This window comes from Pongo abelii, chromosome 1, assembly GCF_028885655.2.
Source record: "Pongo abelii isolate AG06213 chromosome 1, NHGRI_mPonAbe1-v2.0_pri, whole genome shotgun sequence".
In the NCBI taxonomy this organism is placed as follows: Eukaryota; Metazoa; Chordata; class Mammalia; order Primates; family Hominidae; genus Pongo; species Pongo abelii.
The window spans coordinates 227,984,667-227,998,533 of record NC_071985.2 but is presented as its reverse complement, the minus strand read 5'-3'; the positions used below and the strand labels follow the sequence as shown (position 1 = coordinate 227,998,533).

The following is a 13,867-nucleotide window of genomic DNA, read 5'->3' as shown; positions in this document are numbered from 1 at the left end:
ATCCACAAGGCCAGCAGCTGCCAACAGCTGCCCTAGACCTATCAACAAGACAACTTCGTGGCTCCCAATGGGAATGGAGGCTGGGCCCGCCCTACTTTGAGCAGGGGAAAGAACTTTTCCCTCAAAGAGCCGGGCCAGGCTGCCAGAATCTAACTACATCCTCTCCCAGTTTGCAGTTCTAGGAAGTGGAATTTGCTGCCCTAGGCATGGTCTAAAGGACAAGTTTAGAAATGATTCAACTCAAGTTCCCAAACAGAGGAAGTGCCAGTTGATGTCCCACCGTGGATCATTTACTCCAGAAAAATTGTAATGATGGCCCACCGCCTTGGCTAGAGTCCCACTGCACGTATGTCATGAGGGCCGATGGGCAAGTCTGTCTGGTTTTTGTTTTTTTTTTTTTGAGATGGAGTCTCGCCCTGTTGCCCAGGCTGAAGTGCAATGGCCCGATCTCAACTCAGTGCAACCTCTGCCTCCAGGGTTCAAAGGATTCTCCTGTCTCAGCCTCCTAAGTAGCTGGGATTACAGGCACCCGCCAGCACGCCCAGCTATTTTTTTTTGTATTTTTAGTAGAGACGGGGTTTTATCATGTTGGCCAGGCTGATCTCGAACGCCTGACCTCATGATCCGCCCGCCTTGGCCTCCCAAATTGCTGGGATTACAGGTGTGAGCCACCGCGCCCCACCGTCTGTCTGGTTTTCAAAGCAGCAGCTGTCATACTAGTAATCAATAACCCGTAAGCCTCTTTGGTATATATAACAACGAAAAAATTCATTAAGCCATGAAATCTAGAAATAAGTCATATTTCTGAGTTGATAAAATGCTTTTTTGAATATACATTTTAGGTATCTGGCACAATTAACGAAATGTCTGCCCATTTTTGTGTAGCTTTCATACAGTACAGATTTCATTGATGTCGCTCCCACATCTGAGTATTAAAAACATTTGACATTGTTCTTCTCAGTCCTCACAACACCCCTGTGAGGTAGGTGGTATTGACCCCATTCCACAGATGGGGAGGTCTAGGCACGGAAAGGTTTAGTGGCTCCTCACAAGCCGCGTGGTGGGGCAGCAGAGTGGTCCTCTGGCCCCGCGCCAACGCCGCCTTCACATTCACACTTCATCAGTGCCACCGCAACACTGCATGGCAGGATCTCACGCTGAGGCCAAGTTCCTGTCTAGTCCAGAATGAAGCCAGCGTCTCACCTCTTAAAGCTTCGATGTGTGACTCAAAGCCAACTACTCTCCCAAACTTGCAAAACAAACATATTGACTGAATCTTAGTTGGGACTATTTGCAGTATTTAAGATTATTTTTGAGAGTCAATCTGCTTGGATTTGTAGTTGTATATGCTCAAATCCCTTTGGAAAACAGTTTGAAATGACATGAGGGACAATGTAATTTTAAGAACAGAACACAGAAAACAAGAGTTCTGAGACTGACATTGAAATTGAGAATATAAGCTATGGTAAAATGAGAATCAAATCCCAAATAAACGGAGAGCAGCACTTCTCAATGTTTAAGGCCATGCACAGGGCAGGCATTCAGTAAGCACTTCTTGGATCAAAAGAAACTGACGCTCCTTTGAGCCGCCTGTCACTGACAACAGGAGCTGAGACCCCCGGGAAAGCCGGCCAGGGCCATGATCCCCTTGGCCTGGGGCCACGGTCACACAAAGCCACTCAGCCAAATCGCGTGGAGGTTATCTAGGCTTACTTGCTGCAGGATAAAAGTTGAGCTAGAACACCAAGCGTTGAGCTAGGAATACCCCTTTGAATGTGTACTGCTACTTATAAAAAATAGATATGTAGCTATGATTAAATAGATGAAGGCCCAAAGCATCCTATGAGGAAGTATTTTTAAAATTGTATAGATGTTCATGCAGTGGGGGACAGAAATAAAGAGGTTAAAGCGGTTTGTGTTTTTCGGTTAAATGAAAGGTTGTAAATGCATTTTTACTGCTGATAAGAAGGGGTACCTGCTACCCCTTTCTGCTGTGGAGTGTTGCTGAGGACAGAGTCCATCTCTCCCAGGGAGTCCTGGTTATCCCTTACTTACACTCTGGCCTCGGGGGCAGTGGCGTGTGGCCTCGGTCCTCCCCAGGTAACTCTGGAGGGCGCTGTGGAATATTGCTGTGATTTGCCTCTTACTCGTCTTTCACCCATGTTCCGCCTTGATTCGGCATAAGGACAGACTGCTCCGGTGGGGCCTTGGGTCCTCAGGCCTTCTGACCGCTTGGTCTTGAGTGACATTCCAGAAGAGTGACTAATGACATAAAACGATTAAGAAAATCCATGTTGCAGCGGCCAACCGGAAACAGTTTTGTCCCAGGCTGCACAGGGTCGGAGGCCCCAAGGTCACCGGAGCCACTGCCCGTCACAGGTCCACCTTGACCCCCTTTATGAAAGGCAGGCCCGTGGGCACCCTCTTCTTATACTCCAGGTACTCCTCTCCAAAAAAGTGAATTAGTGAGATTTCTTCTTCTTCTGTTCGATCGCGGAAGAATCGCCACACTGTCAGGGCATAGCTGACGCCGCAGATGGGGTTACACAGCATCACCTAACAGAGGGAGACACCGGGCTCATCAGGGTGACCGTGGGATGACACCCTGTGCTTTGGTGGGCGTCTGTCTCTAATATCCAGAGGATTTCTGTGCCTGTGCCCTGCTGAGACCGTCAGGGTCTCTGGGAGCAGTACTGTCACCTTAGCCCTAAGCACTCAGTGCTGCAGGCCTGTCTCATGTGCTTTCCTGTTGCTCCTCTTACATGAGAGAGATCTGTAAATCACAAGATCAACCTCTTGGATTTCAACCCTCAGCTTGGGGTGACAGCAATGCCCCCCAACTCCGGGTGTGAGCTCCCCAACATGAGGTCCCATGCACGCTGCCTTCCTGCCCAGGACCCTCCCACCACAAATGCATTCGCTTACACCACAGCTGCCTGGGCCTCTGCCTCCTAAACCCACAGCCTCTGCTTCAGCACGAGATACAGGGCCACAAAACTAAGCTTCCGAAATGCCCCTTCCAGCAGATTACCTCCACGCTCAGAGAGCTCTAGAGCCTGAACCCCACCTCCTGAGTCTGGGTTTCCAACCCCAGAAGAGCAGCACTTCGCCCACTTCCCCAGTCTCCTGCCTTCCCCACGCTGTGCCCACTTTGCCTCTTTTCTTTTTTTTCTCCCGAGACAGATTCTCACCCTGTCACGTGGAATGCAGTGGCGTGATCATGGCTCACTGCAGCCTTAACCGCTTGGGCTCAAGTGATTCTCCCACCTCAGCCTCCCAAGTAGCTGGGACTAAGGGCATGTGCCACCACGCCCAGCTAATTTTTGTATTTTTTGTAGAGATGGGGTTTCACAATGTTGCCCAGGCTGGTCTCGAACTCCTGGCCCTTTCTTCCACCTTTAAGAACATCCTGGCCAGGTACAGTGGCTCATGTCTGTTAATTGCAGTACTTTGGGAGGCCGAGGAGGGCAGATCACCCGAGGTCAGGAGCTTGAGACAAGCTTGGCCAACATGGCGAATCCCCGTCTCTACCAAAAATAGAAGAATTAGCCGGGCGTAGTGGTGGAAGCCTGTAATCCCAGCTACTTGGGAGGCTGAGGCAGGAGAATTGCTTGAACCCAGGAGGCAGAGGTTGCAGTGAGCTGAGATCGCCACTGCATTCCAGCCTGGGCGACAGTGCGAAACTCCCTCTCAAAAAAAAACAAAGAACATCCTTCCGACTGATCTCCAGCCTAACAGTCCTTCAAGGCCAAAAGCATTCCCCAGCTCCTCAGGGAACCACTCACCTACACCTGCCCACTGGTCCCCTGTGGATGTGCATCTTCCCCAACATACATTTTCTGTATGTTTTCTGAATATAGATTTTAGGCTCTAATACAGCCACCCAGAGAGCCAGGCTCATGTCCTGACCTCTCACACCTTCTCTTATTGAGCACTTACTATGTTCCCAGTGCCATGCTAAGCCCTTTACAATCATTACCCTGTTCAACTCTCATGGCAAACCTTTGAGGGCACACTACTATCCCCACTTTGTTTTTTAAAAATTTTATTATTTTTTAAAGACAGGGTCTCACTATATTGCTCAGGCTGGACTTGAACTCTTGGCCTCAAGCCATCCTCCTGCCTCAGCTTCCCGAGTAGAGGGGACTACAGGCATGTGCCACTATGTCTTGCTGCCCCCACTTTAACGTGAGAGGAGAATGAGGCCAAGCAGTGAATGTCAGAATCAGGACTGGCCCAGTCAGTGACTCTGGGGCCTGTACCCTCACGTCTGGCATAGCTTGCTGGGGATACCCTACAGTGGGCGTTCTCGATAGCAGGCTGCGGCCTGTTACTAAGCCAGGAAATCATTTAGTGCATTATGAACAGTACTGAAATAGTAAGACAGAAAACAGGACTTTGTAAACAGTAAGAGTAAGTATTATATCAGGAAAGACATGTTCCGTTCATACATGCACAAGTGCTGGAGCACACTGTAGAAAAAATCTATGGGCAAAAAGGTATGGAAAACCCTTTGGTTCTAGTGCACACACATATACAGGAAGCAAGCATTTATGGCAAATTACATTATTCAGTCATAACCAATTTGTTCCCAGGGAAGGCGATTGTTAATGTGGGGGTTTGACATGTTTCAGAAACAAAAAATGTAAAGTAAATGCTATGTGATCATTTGCCCAAGTATACCGTTAGGGGTTACCAGAGAGTCAGCAAGGACCATGCATTGCTGACGGGATGCCTGAGAGATCTCTGGATTTGCCCAAAGACTCGGAGACTTTTCCCAAAGACTTGGTGAATTTTCCAAGATCTATTCACATTCTTTGGCCAAGTCTTTCTAGGACCAAGAGTAAAGAATCAAGAAACAGTTTCAAGAAATAAGGCAGCCAGGTGCGGTGGCTCACGCCTGTAATCCCAGCACTTTGGGAGACTGAGGCAGGCGGATCACGAGGTCAGGAGATTGAGGTCATCCTGGCTAACACAATGAAACCCCGTCTCTACTAAAAATACAAAAAATTTAGCCGGGCGTGGTGGCGGGCGCCTGTAGTCCCAGCTACTCAGGAGGCTGAGGCAGGAGAATGGCGTGAACCCAGGAGGCGGAGCTTGCAGTGAGCCGAGATTACGCCACTGCACTCCAGCCTGGGCGACAGAGCGAGACTCTGTCTCAAAAACAAAAAAAAAAAGAAATAAGGCTTTGGGTTGGGCATGGTGGATCATGCCTGTAATCCCAGCATTTTGAGAGGCTGCGGTGAGAGGACTGCTTGAGCCCAGGAGTTCAAAATCTGCCTGGGCAACAATAAGACCCCATCTCTACAAAAAACAAAAAGTTAGCTGGGCATGGTGGTGCACACTTATAGTCCCAGCTACTGAGGAGACAAAAGCAGGAGGTCTGCTTGAACCCAGGAGTTTGAGACTAGCTTGGGCAACACAGCGAGATCTCATCTTTAATACACAAATAAATAATTTTGTTTTCTGTTTTTAAGACAGGGTCTCACTCTGTTGCCCAGACTGGAGTACAGCAGCAATCAAAGCAATCCTCCTGCCTCAGCCTCCTGAGTAGCTGGGACTACAGGTGCACGCTACAACTTCCAGATATATTTTTAGTTTTTTCCTCTGGAGAGAAGGGTTCTCACTATGTTGGCCAAGCTGGTTTCTTTTGTTTTTTTTTGAGATGGAGTCTCGCTCTCGTCGCCCAGGCTGGAGTGCAGTGGCGCGATCTCGGCTCACTGCAAGCTCCGCCTCCTGGGTACACGCCATTCTCCTGCCTCAGCCTCCCAAGTAGCTGGGACTACAGACGCGTGCCACCATACCCGGCTAATTTTTTGTATTTTTAGTAGAGACGGGGTTTCACTGTGTTAGCCAGGATGGTCTCGATCTCCTGACCTCATGATCTGCCCGCCTCGGCCTCCCAAAGTGCTGGGATTACAGGCATGAGCCACCGCGCCCGGCCAGCCAAGCTGGTTTCTAATTCCTGGCCTCGAGCAATCCTCCTGCTCTGGTCTCCCAAAGCCACTGTGCCCAGCCAAATAGTAATTTTAAAAAAGAAATAGACGGGTTGGATGCGGTGGCTCACGCCTGTAATCCCAGCACTTTGGGAGGCTGAAGCAGTTGGATCATCTGAGGTCAGGAGTTTGAGAACAGCCTGGCCAACATGCTGAAACCCCTACTAAACCTACTAAAAATACAAAAAATTAGCTGGGCGTGGTAGTGCACACCTGTAATCCCAGCTACTCAAGGGGGCTGAGGCAGGAGACTCACTTGAACGTGGGAGGTGCAGGTTGCAGTGAGCCAAGATCGCACCACTGCACTTCAGCCTGGGCAACAAAGTGAGACTCTGTCTCAAAAAAAAAAAAAAAAAAAAAAGAAAAAGAAAAAGAAATATACGTGTTGGCTCAAGCCTGTAATCCCAGCACTTTGGGAGGCCAAGGCGGGTAGATCATTCAACCGCAGGAGCTCGAGACCAGCCTAGGCAACATGGAAAAACCCCATCTCTACAAAAATACAAAAATTAACCAAGGGGCTGGGCATGGTGGCTCACATATGTAATCCCAAAGCTTTGGGAGGCCAAGGCAGGCAGATCACCTGAGGTTGGGAGTTCCAGAACAGCCTGACCAACATGGAGAAACCTCGTCTCTACTAAAAATACAAAATTAGCCGGGTATGGTGGCGCATGCCTGTAATCCCAGCTACTCAGGAGGCTGAGGCAGGAGAATCACTTGAACCCAGAAGGCAGAGGTTGCAGTGAGCTGAGATCGTGCCATTGCACTCCAGCCTGGGCAACAAGAGTGAAACTCCATCTCAAAAAAATAAATTAATTAAAAATACAAAAATTAGCCAGGTGTGATGACACACATCTGTAGTCTCAGCTACTTAGAAGGCTGAGGCAGGAGAATCACTCAAACCCGGGAGGCGGAGGTTGCAATGAGCCTAGATTGTGCCACCGCACTCCAGCCTGGGCTACAGATACTCAGGAGACTAAGGTGGGAGGATCACTTGAGCCAAGAAGTCGAGGCTGCAGTAAGCCATGATCATGCCAATGCACTATAGCCTGGGTGAGGGAACCTGCCTCAAAACAAAACACAAAACCATACATAAATAAAAAAATACACACACATACACACACACACATATAGAGTCAGGTGCAGTGGCTCACACCTATAATCCTTATACTTTTTTTTCTTCTTTTTTTTTGAGACAGTCTTGGTGTGTCGCCCTGGCTGGAGTGCAGTGGCGTGATCTCAGCTCATTGCAACCTCTGCCTCCCAGGTTCAAGCAAATATTGCGCCTCAGTCTCTCGACTAGCTGGAATTATAAGCAAGAACCACCACACCTAGCCTAATCCCAGCATTTTAGAAGGCCAAGGTGGGAGGATCGCTTGAGCCCAGGAGTTCAAGACCAGCATGGGCAACAAAGGAGGAACCATCTCTTTTTTTTTTGAGACAGAGTCTCACTCCATCACCCAGGCTGGAGTGCAGTGGCACGATCTCAGCTCACTGCAACCACCACCTCCCAGGTTCAAGCGGTTCTCAGGTCTCAGCCTCCCGAGTAGCTGAGACTATAGGCATGTGCCACCAGGCCCAACTAATTTTTGTATTTTTAGTAGAGATGGGGTTTTGTCATGTTGGCTAGGCTTGTCTCAAACTCCTAACGTCAAGTGATCCACCCACTTCGGCCTCTCAAAGTGCTGGGATTACAGGCAACTGGCCGGGAGAAACACCTCTACAAAAAATTTAAAAATTAGCCGGACATGGTGGCACACACCTGTAATGTGTTCCAGCTACTTGGGAGGCTGAGGTAGGAGGATCACTTGAGCTCAGGAGGTCAAGCCTGCAATGAGCCATGATCAGAACACTGCACTCCAGCCTGGGCAACACAGCAAGATCCTGTCTTGAAAAAAAAAAAAAAAAGCTGGGCACAGTGGCTCACGCCTATAATCCCAGCACTTTGGGAGGCCGAGGAGGGCAGATCATGAGGTCAGGAGATCAAGACCATCCTGGCTAACACAGTCAAATCCCATCTCTACTAAAAATACAAAAAATTAGCTGGGTGTGGTGGCGGGCGCCTGTAGTCCCAGCTACTCAGGAGGCTGAAGCAAGAGAATCGCTTGAACCTGGGAGGTGGAGGTTGCAGTGAGCTGAGATCACGCCACTGCACTCCAGCCTGGGCAACAGAGCGAGACTCCATCTCAACAAGGAAAGAAAAAAAAAAAAAAGACCAGGCACCGTAGCTCAAGCCTGTAATCCCAGCACTTTGAGAGGCCCAGGAAGGCAGACTACTTGAGCTCAGTAGTTCAAGATGGCTCTGGGCAACTCGAGAAACCCTGTCTCTACAAAAAAAATACAAAAAGTAGTCAGGCATGGTGGTTCGTGCCTACAGTTCCAGCTACTTGGGAGGCAGAGGTTGCAGTGAACCAAGATCGCACCACTGCCCTCTGGCCTGGTCAACAGAGCAAGACTAGGTCTCAAAAAACAAAAAAAACAAAAAAACAAAAAACAAGGCCTTTTCTTCAGCCTGAGACAGAAGAACAAACCTCCATGGCTCACACAGCTCACTAACACATGGCCTCGGCCCCATTAATACCTATTTCTGATGAAAACCAGCCAAGCTGCCACATGAGTGGCAGAGGGCACTCCCTTCCCTAAGCCCCATCTCTGTCCTCAGCCCTCTGGGGTGCTTCAGATCTATTAATAGGTTGAAGGGGCAGAGAAAGGGAGAGGCACAATGGCTCATGCCTATAATGCTAGCACTTTGCAAGGCTGAGGTGGGAGGATCACTTAAGGCCAAGAGTTTGAGACCTGCCTCGGTAACATAGTAAGACCCTGTCTCTACCAAAAAAAAAAAGAAAAGAAAAGAAAAAAAGAAAACAAACAAACAGAGGCAGAAACAGGATGAAGGGATACAGCAGGTAGCTAACAGCACCAAGAATCACCAAGGACTTATGCACCCAGGTTCTGGGCACATAGTGAAAAGCATTACGGACTACATTAGTTCTCTTGACTTTTATTAAATTATCACTTGAAACACGCCAAGAAGAACATGTACCTATTATTTAAAGGAGACCAACAACCTCACGAATACACTGAAAACCACAAAATTGTATACTTTGAAATGGTGACTTTTATGCTATGTGAATTACATCACGTTTAAAATGTTACTAAAAAAAAAAAGAAAAGGAAAGCAGTGTAATATTTAATGTTATACCTGAGTTCCAATACTCCAGTAAAACCACCCGACGTAAGAAGGATGCCGAAACCAAGCGTACACTCCACTGGTCACCAGAGTATGTGTATCTGATTTTTCATTCTGCACCACGTGGTTGAAATTGGAGCCAGCTGTAAACATGGCCGCCTTCCTCAGACATTCTCCGAAGACCACCATCAGCAGCCCTGTGACACTGAGCCAGGTGATCTGCTTCAGTTCTGTAGGAGAGAGACATCAATGACACACAGGGAGTGAAAACACTGGCCTGCTGAGCTCCCCTTCGCACTGCTTAAAATTAACCTATTTTCCCAAAGACAGAAACAGAAAATGTGCTCGTGGGCAATCAGCATTCGTCATCACATTAAAATTTCATAAGAAAACACATTCCCCTAAGTTATGCTGTTCATCAATTTACTTTAAAACACCAATAAGCACAATGAAAGCATCATGGTAAAGAGATGCTCTCTTGCTACAGCTGATGGGCTCTCTGGTTCACGACCCCTGGCCACATGCTCAGTCCTTCATTTGGGGACAAGTACAGCTAAGAGAAGCAAAGAAGGGTCCAAGGTCTCCACCCTGAATCCCAGGAGCCACATGTATTTCATTTCACTGGCTGTGAGACATTCAATTTCAGAGTGCATTCCACATACGGAGGCTTTTGTTAGTAAATTTTTTTTTTTTTTGAGACAGAGTCTCACTCTCATTGCCCAGGCTGGAGTGCAATGGCACAATCTCAGCTCACTGCAACCTCCACCTCCTGGGTTCAAGCAATTCTGCCTCAGCCTCCCAAGTAGCTAGGATTACAGGCATGCGCCACCAGGCCCGGCTAATTTTGTATTTTTCGTAGAGATGAGGTTTTACCATGCTGGTCAGGCTGGTCTCAAACTCCTGACCTCATGTGATCCACCCACCTCGGCCTCTCAAAGTGCTGGGATTAAAGGCGTGAGCCACTGCACCCGACCTTGTTAGTAAACTCTTTTTTTTTTTTTTTTTTTTTGAGATGGAGTCTCGCTCTGTCACCCAGGCTGGAGTGCAGTGTCACGATCACGGCCCACTGCAACCTCCGCCTCCCGGATTCAAGCAGTTCTCCTGCCTCAGCCTCCCGAGTAGCTGGGATTACAGGCAGGTGCCATCACGCCCGGCTTTTTTGTATTTTTAGTAGAGACAGGGTTTCACCATATTGGCCAGGCTGGTCTCGAACTCCTGACCTTGTGATCCACCTGCCTCGACCTCCCAAAGTGCTGGGATTACAGGCGTGAGCCACCGTGCCTGGCCAGTAAACTCTTACATGAAACGTCTAAATATCATCTGATTATAAAATTAGAATCACAACTACCCAAGGTTGGGACTTCACATTAGATGGTGCACTACGTGATGCAAACTTTAAAGCAAAAGGTCAGCACGTCCTCGAGTCAAAATCCAGAGGCAGAATTCATGAGCGGAGCTCATCCTTTATAAATAGCTTACTGAGGATAGAGGTCTGCGGAAAATCGCTTGGGGGAGATTAGACCTGAAAGGTGAATCAATGTCATTGTCCTCAGCCTGAATGGGAGCCACCATTTTCTCCTCCAGAGGGGGACATAAGGCACACTAACCTGGCCAAAAGATATTTTCAAGTGTGAACTCTAACCAAGAAGAAAGAGCAGCTACTGTATACTCCAGGCTGTGATTCAGGAGAAAGGAATCCAAAGACAGACTTTTGGGATTATTGACTGCTGTCACCAAGTATTCGGAATAGTGGAACAATGACAGGGAGCACATGTACCTATTTAAAGACAAAAAGAGAGTTCAGTTGGGACAAGAGAACCAAGTTAACCATAAGTGCACATCTGGGTCTCCTGAGCTGTCCCTAAGTCTATGAGGCCCTGTTCTCACCTGTCTGAGAGTGGACACAGGTACCCATCTGCAGCATCTACTACCTCAGGTTTGCAAAAAGTGGAGTTTTTAAGGGGCTGTTTTTGGTTCTGGTGTTTTCTGGTTTTGTTTTATTTTTTTTTTGAGACAGAGTCTCACTGTGTCGCCCAGGCTGGAGTGCAACGGTGTGATCTCGGCTCACTGCAACCTCCGCCTCCCAGGTTCAAGCGATTCTCCTGCCTCAGCCTCTCAAGTAGCTCAGACTACAGGTGCCCACCACCATGCCCGGCTAATTTTTGTATTTTTAGTAGAGACGGGGTTTCGCTATGTTGGCAAGGCTGGTCTCGAACTCCTGGCTTGGCCAGGCTGGTCTTGAACTCCTGACCTCGTGATCTGCCCACCTCGGCCTCCTAAAGTGCTGGGATTACAGGCGTGAGCCACCGCACCCGGCAAGGGACTGTTTTTGAATGTCACAAGCAAAACAAACCCATAGGTCACAGAGGCATTATGGGCCCTTCTGTCCTTTAAAAATGACACTACACACAATAAAACATGAAAGAGGGAGATAACAACATAAAGGAGTGATGTATGTCAGATACAAAATTTAACAAAACTGAAATAATTCCGGCAAAAAAGGATTAGATGGCTCAAAATACTGATAAGAGGAGATAAAACTTTTTACCTTGAAGCCACTGGTTCATATCCAGGTCAGACTAGAAGGCTCAAGGGACTGAAATCATAGTGTAGGGAAAAATCCTACAATGGCTGTGGGGATGCACTAGATGTGACCTAATAGAAATTAGAGATGAAAAAGGCCTATGAAGACAAGCCAGAGCCCTGCCCCTGCCCGCCACCGAGGACCTGCACCCCTTCCGGGAAGGGCTGCTCACGTTACTGAATGCTGTCACCACAGCTGCGGATGACAGCACCTTTGGGGGTGCCAGGGAGATCTGTTTCTGCCTGATTCACAATCAACCCACAGGCACGAAATCACAAGGGCTGAAATGTGAGCAACTAGGGGGAAGCCAGGAGACTTCGTTTCCAGAGAACCCTGAACAGCCTTCTGCCGGTCACAGATGAGACAGGGATGAGGAAATGCCACTACTGACCCTCTGATCTGTCCACCCTCGCCTGAAAACCAGTATTTCCGAAGGAATTCTTACCAGCCAAAGTGACTCCAAGAAGACTGGCTAAAACTTAGCAGCATGCCGCAGCCGAACACAAACCCCAGGAAACAAGCTCGGATGGCTATCTGAAAGGAACCCAAGAGAAGCTCAGTCACTCGCAGTCCTCAGAGTACAGATCTGGGCTGCTGACCTTCCCGGAACAGGCAAGCCACAGGCAAGCAGATAGAGCCGATTTGCTGAGGTTGAAAGGGAGAAGTGGGCGACCTGGGTTCAAATTCTGCACCCACCCCTCTCTGGCTGTGTGGCCTCCCAAGTTATTTAACCTCTCTGAGCTTGCTTCCCCATCTACACCCAGGGGATAACAGTACCTACCTTTTAGGACTGCAGTAAGGATTACCCACGTAAAACACTTAAGACTAACTGCTACCTAAATTTTAGCTGCCATTATTATTATTATTCGCGATTATTATTCACGGCTGTAGAAAAACTGCTTAAGCCTAGTTTATGAGGTCAGGGCACCCGGGCCTGTGCGCCCAGCCCCACCCACGTCACTGCGGGGCCTCTGACCTGAGACAGGGCAGCAGGTAGGTCTCTGCACCTCAAGTTACATAAAAGCACTCGCGGGCTCGCTCACTCCCACCCCACGCGCACCTGCTGAGCTGCACAAGCTGCAATTTAACACCCACTCCTCGGGTGCAGGGCGCCCAAGCCCGGAGAGAGAGTGTCCCCTCCTGCGATCTGAACTCGAGGATGAAGAGCGCGCGCGTGGGAGCCCACTGCGGGCCCAGGGAGAAAGGTGCCCACGCGCCGCGCCAAGCGGACCCCCGCCCGCCCCACCGGCCCAGCCGGCCCCCGCCGGCCTGCACCTGGTAGCGAGGCGGCCGATAGAGCAGCAGCAGCAGCGCGTTGAGCCCGGCCACGTAGAGCGCCAGCCCGGTGCGGCCCTGCAGGCCGGCGCGCGTGAGCAGCGGCAGCGCGAGCACCGAGGCGCCCAGCAGGAAGGTGGCGAGGCTGAGACGCGCCTCGGAGCCCGGCGGAGCCCGCGCCGCGCAGCCCGCCATGGCGCCGGGCGGCGGACGAGCGGGCGGCGGAGCCGGCTGTAGCCCGGGGAAACGCGCCGGCTGCGCCTGCGCACTGTGCCGCCGACGCCGGCCCGGGACGAGCAGCTGCCCGGAGCCGCGCGCCGCCTGCCAGTTCTCGCGAGAACTCGGGCCCGCCGTGTTGCTGTCCGGAATTTGGCGGGAGCGCCCCGCCCCGCCCGCCCCTCCCCGCCCCGCCCGCCCCTCCCCGCCCCGCCCGCCCCTCCCCGCCCCTCCCCGCCCCTCGGGGACATCCGGGCTCTGAGCCCGACTCTGTGCCGGGCGGGGGCCGGGAAGTGGTGGGAGAAATCGCAGCCCGCCTCTGTCCAAACTTAGTCCCAAACTCAGGAGGTTCCTATCCCAAGAAGCAATGTAAAATTTGAAACGAGCCGGGCGCGGTGGCTCACGGGAGGCCGAGGCTGGCGAATCATTTGAGGTCAGGAGTTCGAGACCAACCTGGACAAAATGGGGAAACGCCGTCTCTACTAAAAATACAAAAATTAGCTGGGCGTGGTGGCGCACGCCTTTAATCCCAGCTACTTGGTGGGGCTGAGGCAGAATTGCTTGACCCGGGGAGACGGAGGTTGCAGTGAGCCGAGATTGTGTCACTGC

The 13,867-nt window shown here is 50.2% G+C and overlaps 1 protein-coding gene across 2 annotated transcripts; it reads right to left on the bottom strand.

The window, feature by feature from the left end:
• Positions 1-784: 784 nt before the first annotated feature.
• ICMT (isoprenylcysteine carboxyl methyltransferase) lies at positions 785-13,381 on the bottom strand. Of its 2 annotated transcripts, none has more exons than XM_002811568.6 (5): positions 13,043-13,381; positions 12,213-12,301; positions 10,791-10,960; positions 9,196-9,413; positions 785-2,556 (listed from the first exon to the last, which is right to left on the bottom strand). In XM_002811568.6, exons 1-5 carry the CDS (start codon positions 13,235-13,237, stop codon positions 2,374-2,376), a joined length of 855 nt encoding a protein of 284 aa, XP_002811614.2. In that variant the 5' UTR covers positions 13,238-13,381; the 3' UTR covers positions 785-2,373. The 2 variants fall into 2 exon arrangements, with proteins under 2 accessions (XP_002811614.2, XP_054398119.1); XM_054542144.2 differs by having other exon boundaries at positions 785-2,262; positions 13,043-13,367.
• Between the last annotated feature and the right edge of the window lie 486 nt (positions 13,382-13,867).

What these genes read in the sequence shown, in the direction of transcription:
- ICMT (XM_002811568.6), bottom strand. Translation starts at nt 13,237, where the DNA reads ATGGCGGGCTGCGCGGCGCGGGCTCCGCCGGGCTCCGAGGCGCGTCTC. An exon ending in ATCGGCCGCCTCGCTACCAG is followed by an intron (nt 12,302 to 13,042) that starts GTGCAGGCCGGC and finishes GGTTCCTTTCAG; the next exon opens with ATAGCCATCCGAGCTTGTTT. An exon ending in TGAAAATATCTTTTGGCCAG is followed by an intron (nt 9,414 to 10,790) that starts GTTAGTGTGCCT and finishes TCTCTCCTACAG; the next exon opens with AACTGAAGCAGATCACCTGG.